Source organism: Gopherus evgoodei, chromosome 11, assembly GCF_007399415.2.
Source record: "Gopherus evgoodei ecotype Sinaloan lineage chromosome 11, rGopEvg1_v1.p, whole genome shotgun sequence".
NCBI classification, from domain to species: Eukaryota; Metazoa; Chordata; order Testudines; family Testudinidae; genus Gopherus; species Gopherus evgoodei.
This window is the reverse complement of record NC_044332.1, coordinates 60,726,408-60,747,287: the sequence shown is the minus strand read 5'-3', so window position 1 is coordinate 60,747,287 and position 20,880 is coordinate 60,726,408. Positions and strand designations below refer to the sequence as shown.

At 38.5% G+C, this 20,880-nt stretch overlaps 1 protein-coding gene across 2 annotated transcripts in view; it reads left to right on the top strand.

Moving 5' to 3' along the window:
- Positions 1 to 20,880, top strand: part of SPOPL (speckle type BTB/POZ protein like) — a 66,140-nt gene that overhangs the window by 31,250 nt on the left and 14,010 nt on the right. For both annotated transcript variants that reach the window (XM_030580057.1, XM_030580058.1), the window contains exons 2-5: positions 3,411 to 3,547; positions 3,737 to 3,858; positions 4,141 to 4,292; positions 12,449 to 12,576. In XM_030580057.1, coding sequence (XP_030435917.1) covers positions 3,470 to 3,547; positions 3,737 to 3,858; positions 4,141 to 4,292; positions 12,449 to 12,576 — 480 coding nt within the window. In that variant the 5' untranslated portion in view covers positions 3,411 to 3,469. The remainder of the gene's footprint in view (positions 1 to 3,410; positions 3,548 to 3,736; positions 3,859 to 4,140; positions 4,293 to 12,448; positions 12,577 to 20,880) is intronic.

Below are 20,880 nucleotides of genomic sequence, written 5' to 3'. Positions count from 1 at the left end.
AAGCAGCTTGGGGGAGCTCGGAGTTCAGCCATTCTTCCGGTTTGTTGTGAACAGGCATTCTGGGATACCTCCTAGTACCCTGGAGGCCAATAACAGCACTTTTGGTGGCCACACTTGATGAGCAGTGCTGCATCACCGGTGCTGCAATCGTTACACCCCAAGCAGACCAGATGTACAGCCAGCGCTGCAGCCAGGGAGTTGCAGCGCTGGATGTGCCTTGCAGGTGTGGACAGTTACTAAGTTGCAGCGCTGTAAACCCACCACCAGCGCTGCAACTCTCCAGTGTAGCCAAGCCCTGAAAGTCTGGCTTTGTGATAGGGAGGTGAAGATTACGCTGCTGCAGAAAAGCATGGCAGCATTTACTTTTAGCTGCTTTTGAGGTTAAAACTGTTGAACCAAGACTGATGCAGGGAGGAAGCTAGTTACTTTGGATCAAAGAATATGGACGTGATGCACTTTCTGACTTTCCTCTCTTGGTGGTAGCATGTTTCCTGGAATCTTAAATTCCAGGAGTGTTTGTGGAAGATATTCTCCCCATTATACTAGGGCTCCAATTTTCTACAGAGGATTACATAGGGAAGCTGCGTTGTCTGCGCTGCAAAGAATTATGAGGGTGGGATGCGATGGGGGGCTTCTGTTGATGGCAGTGCTGGTCAAGAAAATTAAACCAGGACCAGGGGTTTTAGGGGAATGTGAAGGGGATGAAGATTCTACCACCACTTGTCATGTGTGTGGGGAAGGATAAATTTCTGGCTACTAGAAGCAGAATAACTATTTGACCAGAATTTGGCAGAGAGCACAGCTAAGGAAAATTGCTGAGGCTGAGAAGGAGGAAATATCTTCATCATTTAAAGGTCCACAGATCTGTTACAGTGGGTGCATCAGCCTGATTTCAGCTTGAGAACAGAGACAAATTTATTTGCCGCTGGCAGGAGGGGAATGTCCTGTTCCCTGAATTCCCTCCACTCTTACCTACCTACCATGGTGATCTAGCCAGATCTTGCTGCTGCAGAATTTTTGAGGGGAAATTCCAAACTTTGTTCAAATTTCTAACAATTTTGGGCAACATTTGTCTATTTAATTCCTAGCTGTGCCCAACAATAGCTTTTATAGTTAAAGATTGTCTCCTCAGCACTGCTTCCCCACTTCAGGCATTTCCAGCAGCTGGTGCCCCTTCAGGGAACAAGCTAGGCTGGAAAAGGCCAGAGGCAGAAAGAAATCTCTCTCTCCTGGAGCTCAGCCTGCTCTGTGGACAGCACATAGTTCCCCCTCACAGTCTAGTCTGAGTCGGGTCACCCAGTTCTTAGCTCTTGGGCAGGATTGGGGAAAACTGGCTCCCGGGGCAAGCAGCTCCTTCTCCTCATCACCATAAAGGGAGTGCTGCCAGTGTGCCTATGGGAGGGTCATGCTTATTATAAGTCCATAGCGTGGCTGCTGTTGGGAGGCTCTCTTGACTGGTCAGTCACTGCCTCCCCTCAGGCTGCCAATGAAAGACAGTACATATAGCATGGATAACTGCCACCACCCTACAGTGTGGTAAGGGGCCTTTTGGCCCAGCTCCCTCCTCCTAGTCCATCTCTGTTAACAGAACTGCTGGGGCTCTCCATGATATCCCAGGCTGGGTCTTGCTGGGGAAATTCAGAGCCCTCTGGCTTTTGTGGCTCCCATGTAGTAGAGGGGTTCAGTTTCTGCAGTCTTCATTCTGAATTCCAGACCAGTACCTTTCTTTGAGAAACCAGTGTGGAGATACAGTAAGCCCAGTATCTTTGAGGCTTGGAGGAGAACATTCAAGCTTAGTTGTAGGAAGACAGCTGTAGGAAGAAGAGAGAGAAGGTGACAGACCTAGGGGAGGGAGGAAGAAGGGGGAAAAATGCTCTTTGTGTATTTTTAACCAAATGGCACAACTAATCAAATTTGTGTTTTTAATTTGGTTGAAAGGATTGGCAATACTAAAACTTAGTAGGGAAGCAGGTAGAACTATGTTGGTGTTGGTTTTTTCACTTATAGAAAATTTCATGCATTTTTTTTTTCCTGTTTCAGTACCATCTGCAAGACTGTGCTTTCTCTTTATTCAGTGCAATAATTGTCAATATAGGTGTCTTTAGTTACTTGTTAGACTCAAACATGAATAAAATAAGATTTCAAAACTTAATCTGGATTGTACTCAACTCATTACCATTTTAATACAAAAATGTATGCTTTCTCTGTTAAGAGTTAGCCATGTTGCTTTACATATAAACCATACTGAAACAATTTTAAAAACTATTGACTTTGGGACAACATTGATTAAAATATACTTGAAGTTAGGCAAAAATCCATATTTATCATGACTCATAAAATACTAGGGAAAATATGATAAACTTATTTAAGTCCCTTTTATCAGAAAATGTGAAGTCTTTCTTCTATTAAATGTTTGTTGAATTTATTTAAATAATTTTGGTATTTAGAGAAACAAAACTGCTTGTGGTTATCACACCTATAGTATGGTGGTCACGGTCTAGTTTCAGTGATAGTTAGGGACTTGGTTAAAAGAGGCTTCACATACTGAGAAAAATTTTCTAAAATATTTTATTGTAGGAACATGCTTTACAAAACTCCAGTTTGTCTCAACTTCTAGTATGTTGGAGAAAACATGATACTGAGATGTAAGAGTAAACCACAGCAAGAACATTTTAGGCTATGCCTTGGAGGCACTTAAATGAGCTCCCAACTACATAATAATTGTGGCAGTTGCATACAGATGTACTCACGGCTTATTGCCAGTAATATGACTACTTCGTTAAAAAAAACAAAAAATGTTTATATGCTGTGTCCTTAATTCTACTTAACAGAAGTATGAAGAAAATACTACTCTTTAAAATAGCATACTTTTTCTTCTAAGGATCCCTGTACCGTTTGGCTCTCTTGTGGCCCCAGATGACCCGCATCCCTTTCAGCCACAATTTGTGGCCTCGCAGGCATTTTCAATTCACTTTATCATTATTAATGTATTTACAAAAAAAAAGACCCAGTCCACCATGCTTAGAATATGACTACAGGGGTCAAGTGGTAATGGTGGTCATAATATTTGAATAGCACAATTATTTTTGATATATGATATATGGATTGTCTGTACTGTTCTAAAACTAAATATCACGGTGGGATCCAGCTTGCAGATCTTTGGGTAAAATGTGCTTCTCAATGAGTGTATGGGACCTAACTAATGTAGATTTGGACACAAACTATTGCCTTCTCTGCTAGATGTTGCTTTTGATATTTTCTATAATTTACCTTAATAGAATTTCAAAATGACACCATTAAAACAATAGCCAGGGTACCAAAATGTAGTAATAGGCATATTTCCTTCCCTACCATTAAACTATTCTTTGGTCACTCCATTTTATTAAATATAGTAATCTTATTTTTTGTAGGAAAATTGCTGAAGCGTGGACTGCTGCCTTGATACAGTAAATCTGCAATAAAGGTGGCAATGTCGAGAGTCCCCACCCCTCCACCACCTGGAGAGATGTCCAGTGGACCTGTGGCCGAAAGCTGGTGTTACACACAGGTAACTTATACAAACTTCAGTGATGGGGTTTTTCTTTTCATAAGATCAGTCTAGACAGATGTTTTTCTTATAATAATTTGGACAGTGGTGACAATTCAACTAGTTCTCATTGGTTGCAGTTACCTATATGACAAGTGAGTTAAAAACTGAATCATCAAATTGAAGTAATTTTCTACATCTTTTGTTCAGGTTAAAGTAGTAAAATTTTCCTACATGTGGACCATTAATAACTTCAGTTTTTGCCGAGAAGAAATGGGTGAAGTTTTAAAGAGTTCTACATTTTCATCAGGGCCAAATGACAAAATGAAGTGGTAAGATCTCATGTTTTTGTCAATTTTTGTGGTCTCTTTAACTTAAGGGGTCGAAAAGTTAAGTAACATATTATACACTGATTCAAGAGAAGTTTCTGAAAGGCTTATAATACTAAGTTATCTAGTGTTTTTCAGATAAGTCATGGTTACAGCAATCATAGAGGGAAGGGGAAATACAAGGACAACATTAACTTATTGGTGTACACCATCATGATGTATTATCAAAATGTTTCAAAATTTATTCTATCCAATTTAAAATTTAGTCCTTTACATTTTTTTCAGGTGCCTGAGAGTAAACCCAAAGGGTTTAGATGATGAAAGCAAAGACTACCTGTCATTATATTTGCTTTTAGTCAGTTGTCCAAAAAGTGAAGTCAGAGCAAAATTCAAATTTTCTCTTCTGAATGCTAAAAGAGAAGAAACAAAAGCAATGGGTAAGTGGAGTTACAAATGGTGTAATGCAGGCTTTTAAGGAAATCCCCGTGAAATGAAACTCTGAAATTAACTTGCTTTTACTTTTAAAATAGAGAATTTAACACAGAGGCAAACTTTAAAGTATCTAATGTTTAAGATCCTCATGATCTTCATTCAATATTAAAAAAAAAAACAACCTTATTTCATATTTTGTACCTCTATGAACATTGAGCTAATCTTGTAAATTGCTAACCATAGTCATTTCAGATTCAATCTTTATTCTTTTTTTTGGCTCTTGTAGTGAGTTCTGTTTTATGTTACCCTAATTTTGCTTCTTTTTATAGAGGATTTATTTACTTATTGATCATACGCTGACACTTGCTGATTGATTTCCATATTACATTAAGTTGAAATACTTTCTATTGGCATCTCTTTACACGTGTGTAGAAAACTCTAAACTCTTTTTCCCAGTTGCTGTATAGTCAGTCCCAAGCTTTCAGAAATCATGAGCAAGGTCCCCAAAAGATCATGGGATTAAAAAAGAAAAAAAATGGGGTTCTTTGTATATGTGCCTTATTGCTTTTGAGCCTTTGCTGTCAGGTTTTCAAATTTTTCTCTCACGGGTGAGGTCTAGGAACCTTTTTTTACATGAAAGTTCAGATTATCCTGTAACTACATGATTCTAGGAGCTGGAGTGCTTAAGAAAAACACCAGATATGAGGAGATTGTGCAGCAGTGCAGTTAGTTAACTGTTTAAATGTTCAGACACTCAAAATGATGCCTGCACGGGTTGGCAGATCTCTGGATGGGAAATTCAGAGCACCCCAGAACCACGGGGCTTCCTTGAATATTTGGGTCCTTATTGTTTTCCGTCTCTGGATGACACAGACTCCTCAGGCTATACCTCCTGTAATTTCTCCCCTTACATAACTACACTGGTGTGCATTACTTAAGTAATTTCCAAAAACAGAACACAGGCCCCAGATAATAGAACATAGAACCCTGTACAGATGTGCCTTGGGATAACATTATAATATGCAAATTGTATGCCAGCCAGAGCTAGTTCTTCCTCTCCTGTCTACCATAGGTGGAAAAAACATATTCCATCCCTTTAAGCTTTCTAGTTTACTCCTATATGAGTTGACAGGAAAACATCCTTTATTTAGTTTAATACAATTTCCCTATCCATTCATACAATTAATTAAAGGTGTAGTTCATGATGTCTAATAGATATGTCCATTTCAAATAAGACAGGGTTTCTCAAACAGGGGTCGCTGCTTGTGTAGGGAAAGCCCCTGGCTGGCCGGGCGGGTTTGTTTATCTGCTCCGGGCCAATGGGAGCTGCTGGAAGCGGTGTGGGCTGAGGGACTTACTGGCTGCCACTTCCAACAACTCCCGTTGGCCCGGAGCAGCGATCTGCAGCCAGTGGGAGCCGTGATCGGCCGGACCTGTGGACAGGGCAGGTAAACCCCAGTTTGAGAAACCCTGAAATAAGAAGTGAAGAGGGATCATATATTGGGAGAGAGCTATTACTTTTCACTCATTTTTTATTTTAAACACTGGCAAGCAAGAAATGATGAAACCAGTGTTTTGGATTTACTCTAGTTTGAAAATCAGAAATAAGCAAACTTCACCCCTTGCAGTTTTTGTAGTGGCAACTCTTAAGTTTAGAGTCTACAGCTGACTCACTTTTTGGGCCCTATGGTCAAATACCTATACTCTTGAATCTTGATTTCATTGCCTTTCCATTATTTTATTAGTTTCCTATTGGCTCCTGAATCTGGAGCTGCTTTATTTTTATTTAGACTTAAATACAACACTAAAGGATGGCTATCCAAGCTCTAGGCATCCATTATGTTGACTAAAGATGCAGAGCCGTCTCCACAATTCTCCTGGACATGAAGAGAGTTGTGTGTGGAATGGATAAAGAACTGATCTTTTAATTTTTTAAATTCTAGTGTAGTAACTATTTTCATGTTGCTTCACTTCTCTGGTATTGTAAACCCCTAACAAACTGCTGTGTTTTCAGTTTAATTTTGGTTGGTGATTTTATGTAGATAGCTTTCTAATTTTAACTCATGAAGTTGGAGGTTATTGCTAGGCTGATTCTAGAGATATTGAATTTGAACATCCTTTGTTTTGTTTTCCCTCTTTCTGTAAGTTATTTTGTGATTGAAGTTTTACAATGTTGTGTGTTTTGAGCTGTTGGTCAAGAAGAATCAAAAACATGCCCCAAGGTACCTTAAAGTTGAGTGGATTGACTCTAATCAAAGTAATTAACACCATTGATTTAAATTATTTAAATCAGGAAGCGAGAAACCTTGATTTAAATGACTTTAACTTATTTTTCATCTATTTTTTTTTTTTGTATTTCCCTAAAGAGAGGGTGAGTTTCATTGGTTGATATCCATTAAAACATGGTTGACTTGCAACTAAATACAGCCATTACACTAAACTTGGTACTTTTTGCTAACCAGGAGGATATATGATATTTATACAAACGTATTTAGGCAATTTTATAGCTTGATAGCATTTAGATTCTTGATATTTAAATTTTTTTTATTATGTTAAATGGTGAATGGTGCAAGCTCTCTTTGGATGAAAATGCATTGAAATGCACAAAAACAGCATTTTAAAATCTTAGTTAAATAACTATTTTAAGTGTGTTGGATAGACAATAAAAGTGTTTATTAAAATACATTTTGCATTTAAAACTAACTGATTTATTAAACAAAGGGAGTATTTTCTGTAGTTACTGAATTGAACTCATAGACTGTAAGGCCAGAAGGGACAATTGTGAACTGATTTTTCTGGTCACCATGTCCTTCAGGATTTTAGAATTAGTAGCTCTCTTCCTCAGACCTAGTTTTTTATTCATAAATTGGAGAGGAAAACCAGCCTTTTTTACTTAAATTCTCAATCAGTTCCTTAACCTTGCATGTACTAGTCATTAAACTGAAATACTTGAATAAGCTGACATTAAGAAAATATTCTCTCTGCACCTGCAGTAGAGGCTACTGCGGTCAAAGGCTAGTTTTCACTCTGGTTCCAGGTGCTTAGTCACTATCTTCCACCAGTTACATAGTTTGATTTTTTTTAAAACTTGACTACAAATATGTATTGCTTCATTTTATTTTTGTATTTGATTTAAATCATGACAATAGGCTTAGGGATAACATAGGTTCTCATAATTTTCAAATTTAATTTAAAGAGATTTATTTTAAAAATATAGTTTACAATTAAATATATTTTAAATTACTTTTAGCCAGGCTGTTGAACAATATATTATTAAGTGGCTAAGAAGGAGGACAACATCTTGCTGCCTGGCAAATGCAGATTTAATCAAAAGGTCTGCAGGAGATCTTCTGCTATTCTCCTGCCTCTTGAGGCCCGGATTAACATTATACTGGTTGAATTTGCCTCTGCTTCTGTACTCTATGGTAGTGGCTGCTTGACTAGATTTTATAGTCAAACCATAAGGGATGGCAGTTTGTTTTCCCAGTCCATTATATCATGCAATCAAATCTATTGCAAATTTTTTCCCATCCAGTGTTTCCACAAAAATAAAATTAACTGCAGAAGAAAGAAATTAGACCTTCCTATAACTTTATACGTGAGCTTATTTGTATTCATTAAACTATTTTGACTGACAGTGCTATAGTTTTTTTTACCTTACCATATTATAAAAGTTACTGAACTGTCAAATGAAGATAGCTGAAGTAGGAATTGAGCACTCCTTTATTATAGATGAATTTATTTTGTAAAAAATTTCACTAACGATTTCATGTCGGCACAGTTCTGAGAAGGCTTCTCTACATGCAACTATAAAAGTTTCTGTAGGAGGTAGTTCTTGTACTTTTCAGAATTCTCAGGCATCTCAAAGCTATCTTTTTATCCAAAGAAGGTGGTGATTAACATTTTCAGTACTATTGGGTTGGTTTTTGTGTTGGGAAGCAAGTTGTTTTTAAAATAAATCTTGATATTATAAAACAGGCTGAGGACCCTGCATGTGACAAAGTGTAATCAAATAAATTGCCAGTTGTGATTATTCTGTATGTCAAGCCTTCTACATCATAATGACCAGACTGTTAGTGTTGGCAAATCAACATGACCTGCTGAGTGACTTTTTTGAAAAAACTAGTCACTTGGACACTACAGATTCAGTTATAATTTAAAACATGTTGACTTGGTGAAAAAGTATTTTAAAGGACAACCTAGCTCATCTTGACTATGGGGGGATTGACAGTGACTCCTAGATTTAGGATACCTAATACTTTCCATTATTAAAAAAAAAAAAAAAAAACCTTTTTTTGAGCAGTTCTATTTCCCACCCTCCCCCATCCCCCGCAGATGTTTGAAATTGGGCAGAGGAAAAGCCAGGAACATACTTTTTGCTCATTTCATGAAATTCTGTTTTAGATTTGGCTATTATAAGGTATTGGAAATTAGCACTCCCATCTCTGGCTTGAATTGCTCAGGACACTTTTTGCAGCATGCCAAAAATCCTTTACCAATCTAAGGTGGGGGTCCCACCACCAAGCAGCAGTGTATACTGCACTAAGAACCCCCAAGTGCAGACAATGTGGCAGAAACCAGGAGTGAGATGGAAAGAGCCAGACTGGGGGTCCACCACCCCAAATAATGTCCTAGACCCTGCATGACTCGAATATTGGTATAGAAGGTTGTGACTTGTTTAGAAAGGACAGCAGGGGAGAAAAAAAGTGGAGGTGTTGTATTATACATGAAGAATATCTACATTTGTTCTGGAGTGTGAGGTAAGAGACAGACCAGTTGAAAGTGTCTGGGTAAAGAGTAAAGCGGGGGATGGGGGAGGAAGAGGAGACAAGAGGAAGAGGCAGATGAGGCATTTCTAGAATAAATAACAGAAAGTGCCAAAGCACAAGACCTGGTAGTAATGAGGGACTTTAACTACTCAGACGTGTTGGGAAAGTAATACAGCAAAACATAATGTCCAGTAAGTTCTTAGATTGTATTGAGGCAATTTCCTGTTTCAAGAAGGTGGTAGCAGGTATCTGGAAGACAACCATATTATCCTTGATTCTGACTAACAGGGTGGAATTGGTTGCCAATCTGAAGGGTGACAGCAATTTGAGTGAAAGTGATCATTAAAGAATAGATTTCATGATTCTGAGAAAAGGGAGAACATCAGAATAAGGACATTTTAAAAAACAAAAATCAGAGAAGTAGTGAGTCAAGTCCCAGGGGAAGGAAATCTGGGGACAAAATGGAGCAGTGTCTCAAGGAGACAGCATTAAGGTGCAACGGGAAACTATCCCTATTCTTCCTGTCTTTCCTTTGTATAGGAAGAGGCCAGTATGGCTCCACCAGGAGCTCTTTAATTACCTGAAAATCAGAAAAAAATTCTATATAAATTGGAAACCTAGACAAATTGCTATGGATGAGGAGAAACGAATAGCACAAGCAAGCAGGCAGAAAATCAGAAAGGCCAAGGCACAAAATGAGGTACACCTAGCAAGGGATGTAAAAGGCACTAGGAGGAGGTTCTATAAATATATTAGGAACAAAAGAGAGATGCAGAAAAGCATAGGTTCTCTTCTTAGTGTGCAAGGAGTGCTAACAATGAGTGACATCAAAAATGCTGAGGTATTTAATGCCTGTTTTGCTTCAGTCTTCACTAAACTGGTAAATTGTGACCGTGGGCCAAGGAATGTGCTGGCCACGGCTTCCTGCAGCCCCCATTGGCCAGAAAGGCGAACTGCAGCGAGTGGGGGTTGTGATTGGCTGAACCTGCCAACACGGCAGGTAAACACACTGGCCTGACTCGCCAGGGTGCTTACCCCGGTAAGCCATGTGCCAGAGGGATCTAGAGGATAGAGTGATAAATATTAGCCAACTTGCCGTGATTTGTTCTTGGCAATTCCAAAGCAACCTAATTTCTTCCTTTTTTTTTCTTTCTTTTTTGACAGGGTTACTGGCCTAGTGGAAGAGGGGTGGAGGGGAAGGTATAAAGATGCTATATCTTGATTTCAATAAGGCTTTTGTCATAGCCCATGTTAACTCCTCATAAGCAAACTGGAGAAATGTGATCACGGTTAAATTACTCTAAAGTGGTTGTGAAACAGATTGAAAGACAGTACTTGAAGTAGTTATCGGCAGTTTGCTATTAAACTGAGAGGACATATCTAGTGGGGTCCCACAGAGGTCTGTCCTGGTTTGGTACTAGTCCATATTTTCATTAATGTATTAGATAATGAGTGAATATGCTTATAAAATTGGTGGAGGACACCAAGCTGAGGTTCAGAGTTCAAAACTACCTTGAGAATTGGTCAGATATCAACAAGATTGAAATTGAAGTGTCAAGTATTATGCATAGGAAAGAAAAAATTCCAGTGCAGAGCTACAGAATGGGGAAGCACTAGCTAAGAAGTAGTACCACTGGAAAAGGTCTGGGGTTATAGTGGATCACATATTGAATGAGTCAGCTATGTGACGCAGTTGCAAAAAAGGCAAGTATCATTCCGTGTTGTATTAAGAGGAGTGTTGTATGTAAGATGCAGAAGGTAATTGTTATGCTCCACTCAGTACTGCTGAGGCCAATTCTGGGTGCCATACTTCTAGGAAAGATGTGTACAAATGGGAAAGAGTCCAGAGGAGAGGCTGCATGAGAACGTTGTTGGGGTTCAAGAATTCTAGTCCTTGTTCTGCTGATTCACTATAGAGCTTCTGGCAAGTCAGTTCGTTTGTCTTTCCCCATATCTGAAACGGGGATTCTAGAGAAAATGTGAAGATGAATAAATGTTTGAGAGATTTTAAGATGCTACAGTGATGAGGACACTAGAGAAGACTGTGAAGAAATGAATAATTTTGTATTCAGTGCAGGATTTCAGTATTATTGCAGTAAACAAGGCACTGGAGAATGAAGAAAGAAATATTGAAAAACTGCCTTATGCACTGAATGGAACGGGGTCTTGTGTGTGTGGGGAGGAATAGTATATGATAATGGAATTAAAAACTGTATAATAATGCCCAAGAGGGGAGAATTCAGGTTGCCCATGGAGCCTTATTTATGGCATTTCCTCACTTTCAAGTACCTGGCTTTACAGTCTAAACTCCGGGGGTTTTTTGGTATGTAATTTTACATACCAAAGGCTTGATTACTAAAACATTTAGGATGTCTGATACCTAAATAAGATCCAGGTAAGCCTTTTTAGCCATTATGTTTACCAAAGTGAGTAACATTAGCTTGCATGTACACTGATCTTCAGTGTGTTCAGAATGATGACTAATACCAAGGTAAAGTGAAAAGTAGCATTTGGTGGTGTAGGGGTAGAGGTTTCCATGTTTTGTGTCTGACTTCAGATCATATGATCATTTTTCAAGTAAAAGATTGCTTTTCAAACTGCCAGTCCTATAAACTCAACATAGTTATTGAGAGGCAAACAAAGTTCTCTTGTTCATTTATTCCCAGTAATGCACATCATATTGTGCCTTCGTTAACTTATTTATACCTGTGCAGTCTTTGACACAATAGATTTATAATTAAGATTAAAGCTTGCATTACTGTTTTTAAGATTTTGAAAATTTTTCCTGACCCAAAAGGGGGAGAGTTGAAATCTCGAAAATTCACAAAGCCAAATCTAAAAAATTCAAATTACGTCAGTTGAGACATCAAAATCAAAACAATTGCTTTTATTGTTTTATATTTTATCATAAAATAATTTTAAAATATCTAAATGAAAGGTCATTTTGACCTGAAAAACAGGACACAATTTCCAAACTTCTTTCAAAAAATTCATCAAAACCAACCCTTTCTCACAAACAGTTTTGATTTTGAATAATCAGAGTTGTCTGACTGAAAATTTTTCCCAACTAGCTTGGGTGACTACACAAATTAGCTAGTAGCTAGGGAGGAAATATCTAAATGAATAGTCCTTGATTTAGAACAAATAAGATTATTCTAGACAATTCTAGGCAGCAATATAGAGAAAATTATTCTGGACAAGTCTTTTAAAAACAAAGTAAATATTGTTTAGGATTTTCTAACAAATGACACAATACATGAACTAAATCAATTTAACTCTTAAGCTTTCTCAGTATTGATTTTTTTTTTTTAAGCTCAGTTACCCCTTATCTTTCTGTTTAACAAAATGTTTTGCTTGAGCATACCTGTTGTGTTTCTTTTGTCTTTTACCAGAAAGCCAAAGAGCGTATCGATTTGTTCAAGGCAAGGATTGGGGTTTTAAAAAATTTATCCGAAGAGATTTTTTACTTGATGAAGCTAATGGTTTGTTACCAGATGACAAGCTTACATTATTTTGTGAGGTATGGGTTTTAATTAATTAAGATAGCTTTTAAAAATCTAAGCAAAAAGATTCTGTTTCATAAAATTATGCACTTTCTTGTGAATAATGGTGAATCAGCAAGTTTAAACCATAAATGTGAATATGGTGTGTTGTGTATTTTCTTCTTCGATACATGTGTACTAAATACCAAAACGGATGTGATCTTGTTACAGTGAACCTATTAGACTTATCTGAGTGACTACGGAATGAGCTGTAGAGTATCTTATACCAGAGATGGTTGATACATCCCATAGATGGAAACTCAATCTATTTAGAAGAACAATCAGACTGTTCTCCACTAGCTCAGGAATACATTTGGATCTGAGATTGTTATTACAGAACAAGCTAAATGTCAAGAGGAAACAGTACTACATTCATAACTAGTATATTCTAGCAAGTAAGCAAGTTTCTCAAGTAAAATGGACATCAGTTCTTTAATGAATAGCTGTCTTAATTTTTCAGCCAATGGCAAGGTTCCTACAGCAATTTCTGCTCATGAGAGGGGAATTTAAAAACTGATATATTTAAATTCTTAAAATCGAACTACTGTAGGTATACTGCTCTGATTTATATTTTGGATTTTAGCCTGAAGGCTAGTTGCATAACTTATTACCTTTATAACATTGCTTAAAAATGTTACTTAAAGCAGAACAGAATAAATACTTAGTGCATATCATGGAGTTAATTTTAGCCTTATGGAGAAACATATGAGGAAATAAAATGTAAATCATAATTTATTATGTCAGTAACCTAAATGGTCTTACTAAAATCCAGTAAGACAGTTTGACTTTTTAAAAATGGAACCCAGAGAAAATGGTTGTGATCTTAGTGCATCCTGTATTATATATACATTGGCAGGTTATCGCTGCTGCTGCCATGGACTGATTAGTGGCTTAGGGGGATGATAGATGTTTAACTGCTAATAAGTTTGCTTTGATCTGCGTATTTACAGGAAATGTGTAAAATTGTCTTGGCAAGATTACAACTTAATTATATGTCATTAGTATGTGTAGGAAGAATAATTGAAATGTGTCCCCTGAGACTAGATGGTGCAAATATAGTGCATTTTATTTTCACTTAGACAGACAAGTTAGATTAGTTATTTAATTTGTTTATGACTACTTTATAATTTATTCTGAATACAATTATTTGGTTGATAAAAGCAAATACTTGATGGTTATGTGAGGATCCTCAGGAGCTCTTTTTAAAACCTGCCCAGTATCAAATAATTTACACTGAACTAGCTTTACCTGATAGCATTTATATTTGAAAATGACTTGCTCTACATAATTGGAAAGATAAAATACATGTATAATTTTGAACATAGAAGACTTATCTGTTCTGTTAAGAAATAGGTATTTCTAACAATAAATTCAAACATTTAATCTCAAAACAAATATTTCTTCCCTATTAAAATTCTCCATATTTTCAAAATATCATTGGCTAATATCAAGTGTTAGAGATATTCTGCCTCTAAAGGCAGAAAGAAGCATCATATTTAGTAGTTTGCAATAAATTTTGTTAAAATAACTTCTGGCTTAACACTTCAGCAAAAGCTATATAATTAAGGCTGAAATCCTGCTTAAACTGCACTTATTCCACTGTTTTAGGCTGCTATGTGAAAGACTTTACACTGTTTTGAGGCATCATGACAAAGGAACCCACCTACAAATGACAATTTTTTTTCAACTTTAATTCTGAATCCCTGTTTTTTACATCACTTATACACAGGCCTGGAGAATCATTCCTACTCAAAAATTAGTAATTACTATATTGTTTTAAATTACAATGATATACTGTGGAAGCTGCTGTGTAGCAATCCTGATATTGACCACTTCTGGTAAATAGCAACTTTTGCCAATGGCTTTAATGTTATTGGGATTTGGATATTGGCAATGGCATACCACATACTGAGAACGTTTTTGGGAAGGAAGCCCCTGGCTGCAGGTAGATTGGCACATACCAGTGCTTCCTTCCCTGGTTGCAGTCCTGCAAACCTGCCTTTATCTGGTGACCATACAGGAAGTAAGGGGCTAGGTAGCTTGCATCCCCTGCTGGAGTCTTGGTGCTGTGGCTGGGTGGGGAGGCTGTGGGCAGAGCAGCATTGGTGAGGGAGGCTGCAGTGCAGGTACTAGGGCTTTCCTCAGGAGAACAAGGGTGTTTCGGGACCAGTGGAGCTGCCTGGTTTCTCTCCCCACAGCCTCCCACTCTAGCTCACAGGGACAAGTATATTGCATAGCTCAATGGGCCCTCATGCTCCCCTGTTGCTGCCTCCTACAACCTCCCTCTCACCTCACAGGGAGAGGTGACAAATCTGAGGAACTGTCCCAGTTTGAGATGTCAGTAGAATGGATTTTGAAACAAATAGATCAATTAAATAGTTAAGTCATAAGGTAATTTGCCAAGAGTTCTGAAGGAGCTCAAGTATGAAATTGCAGAACTGCTAAGTGTGGTATGTAACCTAGCACTTTAATCAACCTCTACCAAATTTCTGGATGATGGCTAATGTAATGTTGATTTTGGGTTTGAAAAAAAAGACTCTAGAGGTGATCCTGGCAATTACAGGCCAGTAAACATAACTTCAGTATCTGGCAAATTGGTTAGAACTATAGTAAAGAATAGAATTATCAGACACCTAGATAAACACAATATGTTGGGGAAGTGTCAACATGGCTTTGGTGAAGCACGATTTCCATTTACAAATCTGCAGCCAGAGAAGGCATGTTCCCCTTGGGCCCGACAAACCTGCCTGCTTCTTATTAACTCCTGGATAATGGCAACATTTTTGCTGGCAACAAAGAGGTTACTAATACCGTAGCTCCTCACTTAATGTTGTAGTCATGTTACTGAAAAATGCGACTTTATGCAAAATAATGTAAAGTGAATCCAGTGTCTCCATAAGAATTAATGTAAATAGCGGGGGTTAGGTTCCCAGGGAAATTTTTTTCGCCAGACAAAAGACATTATACACATATACAACATAAGTTTTAAACAGTTTAATATTGTACACAGCAATGAATGATTGTGAAGCTTGGTTGAGGTGGTGGAGTCAGAGGGTGGGATATTTCCCAGGGAATGCCCCCCTCCCCCCCAGTTCTATTCCCCATGAGGAGGGGCTGCTCTTCCAGAGAATCCTGCAAGCAGTGGACAAAGCAGGCAGCTGTCAAACAATGTTACAAGGGAGCATTGTGCAACTGTAAATGAGCATGTTCCCTAATTGATCAGCAACGTAACAACGTTAACCGGGACGTTAAGGGAGGATTTACTATAAGTTATTCTACTGTATGCACAGTTTGGAAAGAAAAAAATCAGTAGATACACCTAGCCCTGGTTTTCAGGGGGAGTCACTGCTTGGGGTTCCAGAACTCCAAGTCAAGGAGGGAGAACTTCACACACTTCTTTCTTCCATGCAGGCTGAAGGGGAATTATTCAGTTTGCCTCAGATTTAATGTAGAGTGCTGCACACAAGACTCTCTTTTGTAATATGCTGCCTAGTGTTCCTGTGACCAGCAGGATATGGTGAAATGGTTATGATTTCAGTGACAGCGAAGACTGGAGTGCCAAACAGCCAAGCAGTGTCATGCTCAGCTGTTTAACAAGCTGAGTCACCTCTGATGAGTAGCAGAGTGGATACTGCTGAAGAAACTGAATTGCTTCATTGGGCCACACTCCTCTCTGAGGATTGTAGTTTGAAGACAGCGGGACTTGTGCCAGTGAGTCCTGTAGATGCTTTTGAAAATCCTACTCTGGGGTGCCTTAACTACAGGTTTAGGAGAGAGAGAATCTTAAAACGGATAAATAAATAAAATCCTGGCTTGTACATCTAAAAAAGGTCATAGTGACTTTGTTTACATATTGAAAGTCTAAATAACTTTTCATTGTTAATATTGGAGCAACTTTGTTTTGAAATGACACAGATTTTATCATTGAGTTCAATAAAAATGCAAATATTTGTGTAATCTTAACCTTTAACCAAGCATAGCCCCACTTAGTCAATGGAATTATTCCTGTGAGTAATTTTTATGTACCTTTCGAAGCATTTACAGGATTATGGCCTTAATTTTCAATATTACAGGATATTCTATCAGAAATAGAAAATATTCTATTCAGAATATTCTCAATATGTTCAATATTATGGTTTTTTACCTATGCCTGTTTTGTAAAATTTAAATAGGAAACTCTACCTTCAGTGGCATTAAAAAAATAAAAAAAGCCCTCTTACAGTTTGATTCGTATAAATTTGTGGTTGCTAATAATAAAATTGGGAGGTATTGCCAAAATGGAGGAGGACTGGAATATCATACAAGAAGATCTGGATGACCTTGAAAAGTGGAGTGATAGAAGTGGGATGAGATTGAATAGCGCAAAGTGCAAGGTCATGCACTTAGGCACTAACAAAAAGAAGGTTTACTATAAGCTGGGGATTTATCAGTTGGAAGCAGCAGAGAGGAGAAATACCAAAGTATATTGGTTGATCACAGGATAACTATGAGCCACCAATGCGATGCAGCCATGAAAAAGCCTAATGCAGTCTTAGGATGCATCAGGCGAGGTATTTCCAGTACAGATAGAGAAATGTTAGTACCATTATACAAGGCACTGGTAACACCTCATCTGGAATACTGTGTGCAATTCTGGTCTCCCATGTTACAAGATTGGCAGAGATCCTGGGGTTATTTTTGCCTTCCTCTACAGCAGAGTTTCTCAACTTGGGGGATCATGGACTGGGTTTGGTGGGTCACAAGTGTAGGGCTGGCATTAGGGGGTGGCCCCTTGAAACGAAGTTGCATGTTCAGCCCCAGACGGTGAGGCTCAAGTCAAAGCCTGAGCCGGGGCACAAGGCTAAGCCCGGTAACCCGGGGCTGAGGCATGTAACTTAGCTTTGCAGGGCCTGCTTTGGCCTGGGCAATTGACCTGCTTGCCACCCTCTCATGCCAGTCCTGAGTATTATGCATAATTTACTCAATGGTATTTAGGGCAGGGGGTTGCAATTTTTTCAAGTGTTGGTGTGGGATGAAGGTTGCACAATTTTTTTAAAGTCCAAAGGGGGTCGCCAGCACAAAAAGTTTGAGAAACACTGCTCTGTAGCATAGGTTTAAACTCCGGTAAAACCTCAGCATTGCAAACACAAGTTACTGAACGGACCGGTCAACCACACACCTCCTTTGGAACTGGAAGTATGCAATCAGGCAGCAACAGAGCTGCTCCCCGCCCCTCCAACACGCACACACGCAAATGTAGTATAGTACTGTGTTTAAAAGTAAACTACTAAAAAAATAAAGGGAAAGTTTATTTAAAAAAAGATTTGACAAGATAAGAAAACTATTTCTGTGCTTGTTTCATTTAAATTAAGATGGTTAAAAGCAGCATTTTTCTTCTGCATAGTAGTTTCAAAGCTGTATTAAGTCAGTGTTCAGTTGGAAACTTTTGAAAGAAAAATCATAACGTTTTGTTCAGAGTTATGAACAGCCTCCATTCCCTACATGTTCAAAACTCCGAAGGTTCTACTGTAGTGTAAAATGGTTGAATCTCTGTAACTTGAAGTCCTTTAAATCATGATTTCAGTAATTCAGCCAGAAGTTATGGGTCTATGACAGGAATGGGTGGGTGAGTTCTGTGGCGTCTATGTGTGGGAGGTCAGACTAGATGATCATGATGATACCTTCTGGCCTTAAACTTTCTCCATTCTTATAGACTCAGAAAGAAGGGACTAAGGAAAAGAGGACTGGAGGATGGAAGAGTGGGAGAAGACAAAGATAAACCTAACATAAGAAATGAGTGGGGATGGTGTGATTTTCGGTGAACGGGAGAAAGGCTAGGAAATAAATGAAAGACTGCTCGGGATTATGTGGACTATTACCAAATTGCACCATTTATGTGCAGATTAACTGTGGCCCTCCACTTTGCACGTTGCCATTGGTGGTCTTTTCAGTAATACTAAAGCCCCCTATGCTGTGTTTTCACTAGGAAAATATGTTAGTTGCAGATTTCTGCCCTGAGAAGTTTTTAATGGTTGAGTCATAAACTTGTGATAATAAGGATTTATATGGAGGTAGGGAAAGAAACGAAACAGTTCAGGGTTGTTTTAAAACAGCCATAGAAAAAATGCCTCTGTAACAGGCATCCAGAAACTGATACAAATCATTACGGCAATAGCAGAGATTGTGAAACTTAACTTTGGAGTCAGTATGTAATATTTAAGTAGCTAATTCATTATCCTTTACTGTAATAAAATGTGTAGCCTAACATGTTAAAATTGTGTAGATGAAAAAATTACATAATATCCTGTTAACTTAAGCTAATGTCATAGACTTTTTCTGGATCGTGAACTATATCACCTAGGTACTTGTATGGCCTTTCTTATCATAATGTCAGCTTATCACCATCTTTAATGTTTTTATCGCCTCAACATCCCTGTGAGATAGAAAAGTATTATTGTACCCCATTTTACGGAGGGGGAACTGAAACAGAGGGACATGCTTAGGCCTTGAACACCTACAGAACCTGTATGGACAGAGTCCCCTTGTGTAGATACAATGTAAGCCAGCAGAAAGAGTTCTGCTAGCATAGCTACATCACCTTTCTGAATGACATTAGATTTGTTGCATCTACAGTGAGGGCGGCCAGAATAACCCTATCAGTTACGGTGTGTGAGGTGTGCCCTCCCCCCCCACCCCACTGTAGCCTGACAAACTGGCAGCATTTTTGTAGTATAGACCCAGGCCTCAGGGAATTGTCCAACGTCACACATGAAGTCTGTGGTAAGTAGGGAATTGAACCCAAGTCCAATGTTAGTGTTTTAACCACTGGACCATCCTTCCTTTCCTTATCTGACATTTGGACTGCTCAGATGAAGTTTAGGTTGTTCAACTCAGACACGTCCATGGGGCTTGGCCACATCCTTCTGCCTTTGAACCATATTCTGTGGGTCTAGAGATCCAAACAAAGCACTCAGTTGAGTGCTCTCACCTTATCCCACTTCTAAATTTCTATAGCTTGGTTTGGAGAATCACTGATCAAGATCCTTTAGCTCAATGTTTCTTAATCTTTATGATACCAGGGACCAGCGTGCTTATGCCTTCCTAAACTGTCGAGGAGATCTCAGGGACTGGCACCAGTCCAGTGTTTCTCAGCACTGCTTTGGCTCACTCTCTATTCTCCTTTAGGGAGCTTCATTTCCAGGCATTTGTCACCAGATCAGACCCCCTGCTGAGCTGTTTCTCATTTGTTCCCAATCACCATAGAGCAAAAAGATAGTGTTCAGTCTGTGAGCAGAATCTCAAGGTATGTCTACACTTCAGTTAAAAACTTGTGGCTGGCTCATGCCAGCTGGCTCAGGGTTGGGCTTAGGGATGTTTCATTGTGGTGTAGACATTGGGGCATGGGCTGCAGCCTGCGTTCTGGGACTTTCCCACCTCACAGGATCCTAGAGCCGGACCCCAAGTGTCCACTCTGGAATTAATCAGCCCCTATAGCCTGATCCCTGTGAGCCTGAGTCAGCTGGCATGGGCCAGCCTCAGGTTTTTAGTTGCAGTGTAGACATATCCTCAAAAACACATCAGAAGAACTCCACTACCATCTTCCCATTCCTTCCCAAAGACAAAAAAAAGCCAGCAAAATACAGGGAGAAAAGTCAAGAATCACTTCAGATACACATCTTTCACAATCCTCTTGGTTTAATTTAATTTAAAACCAAATTTCACATCTTAGGCACAAACATTTGAGTTTACATGGTGCCTCAATGCTACATTATAGATTCATTTTTTTCTAAAGAACTGCTTTTAAAATCTTTAAGAGGAAAGTGTCCACATTTAATTTGTGCCCAGTGGGGCAAAGGCAAAGTAAATAACGAAGGAGCTTTATTTTACTGCTCCTTAGTTCATTTCTTTTATCAGTCTACCATTTTAAATAAAGTTGTGCAAGTTCATTTTGACTAATTGGGGTAATTTATTGATAAGAACTACCTGGGATCACTTTTGTGAAACTCTCTGCTTTTTCTCTGCTCATGTAATCAGATTGGATTCAGTAAAGGGAGAGCCTTTAAGTGTTGTTGGTTTATGAATGTGTGTTCTGTTTCTCAGGTGTGTGAAGGGTCTTATATTTTGTTGATTTGTTTCTGAAATAGCAAAAATTTTTAATCAGAGATTCCATTTCTCTCCCAAGCATAGTGTCTGCCTTTGATTTAATCTCTGGCCTTTTTATCATGCTGTTTTGTGGCATCATGCTTTTGATTTTGTCTTGGTCAGATAACTATGCTAAATGAACAAATGTTTGTATCATTGAA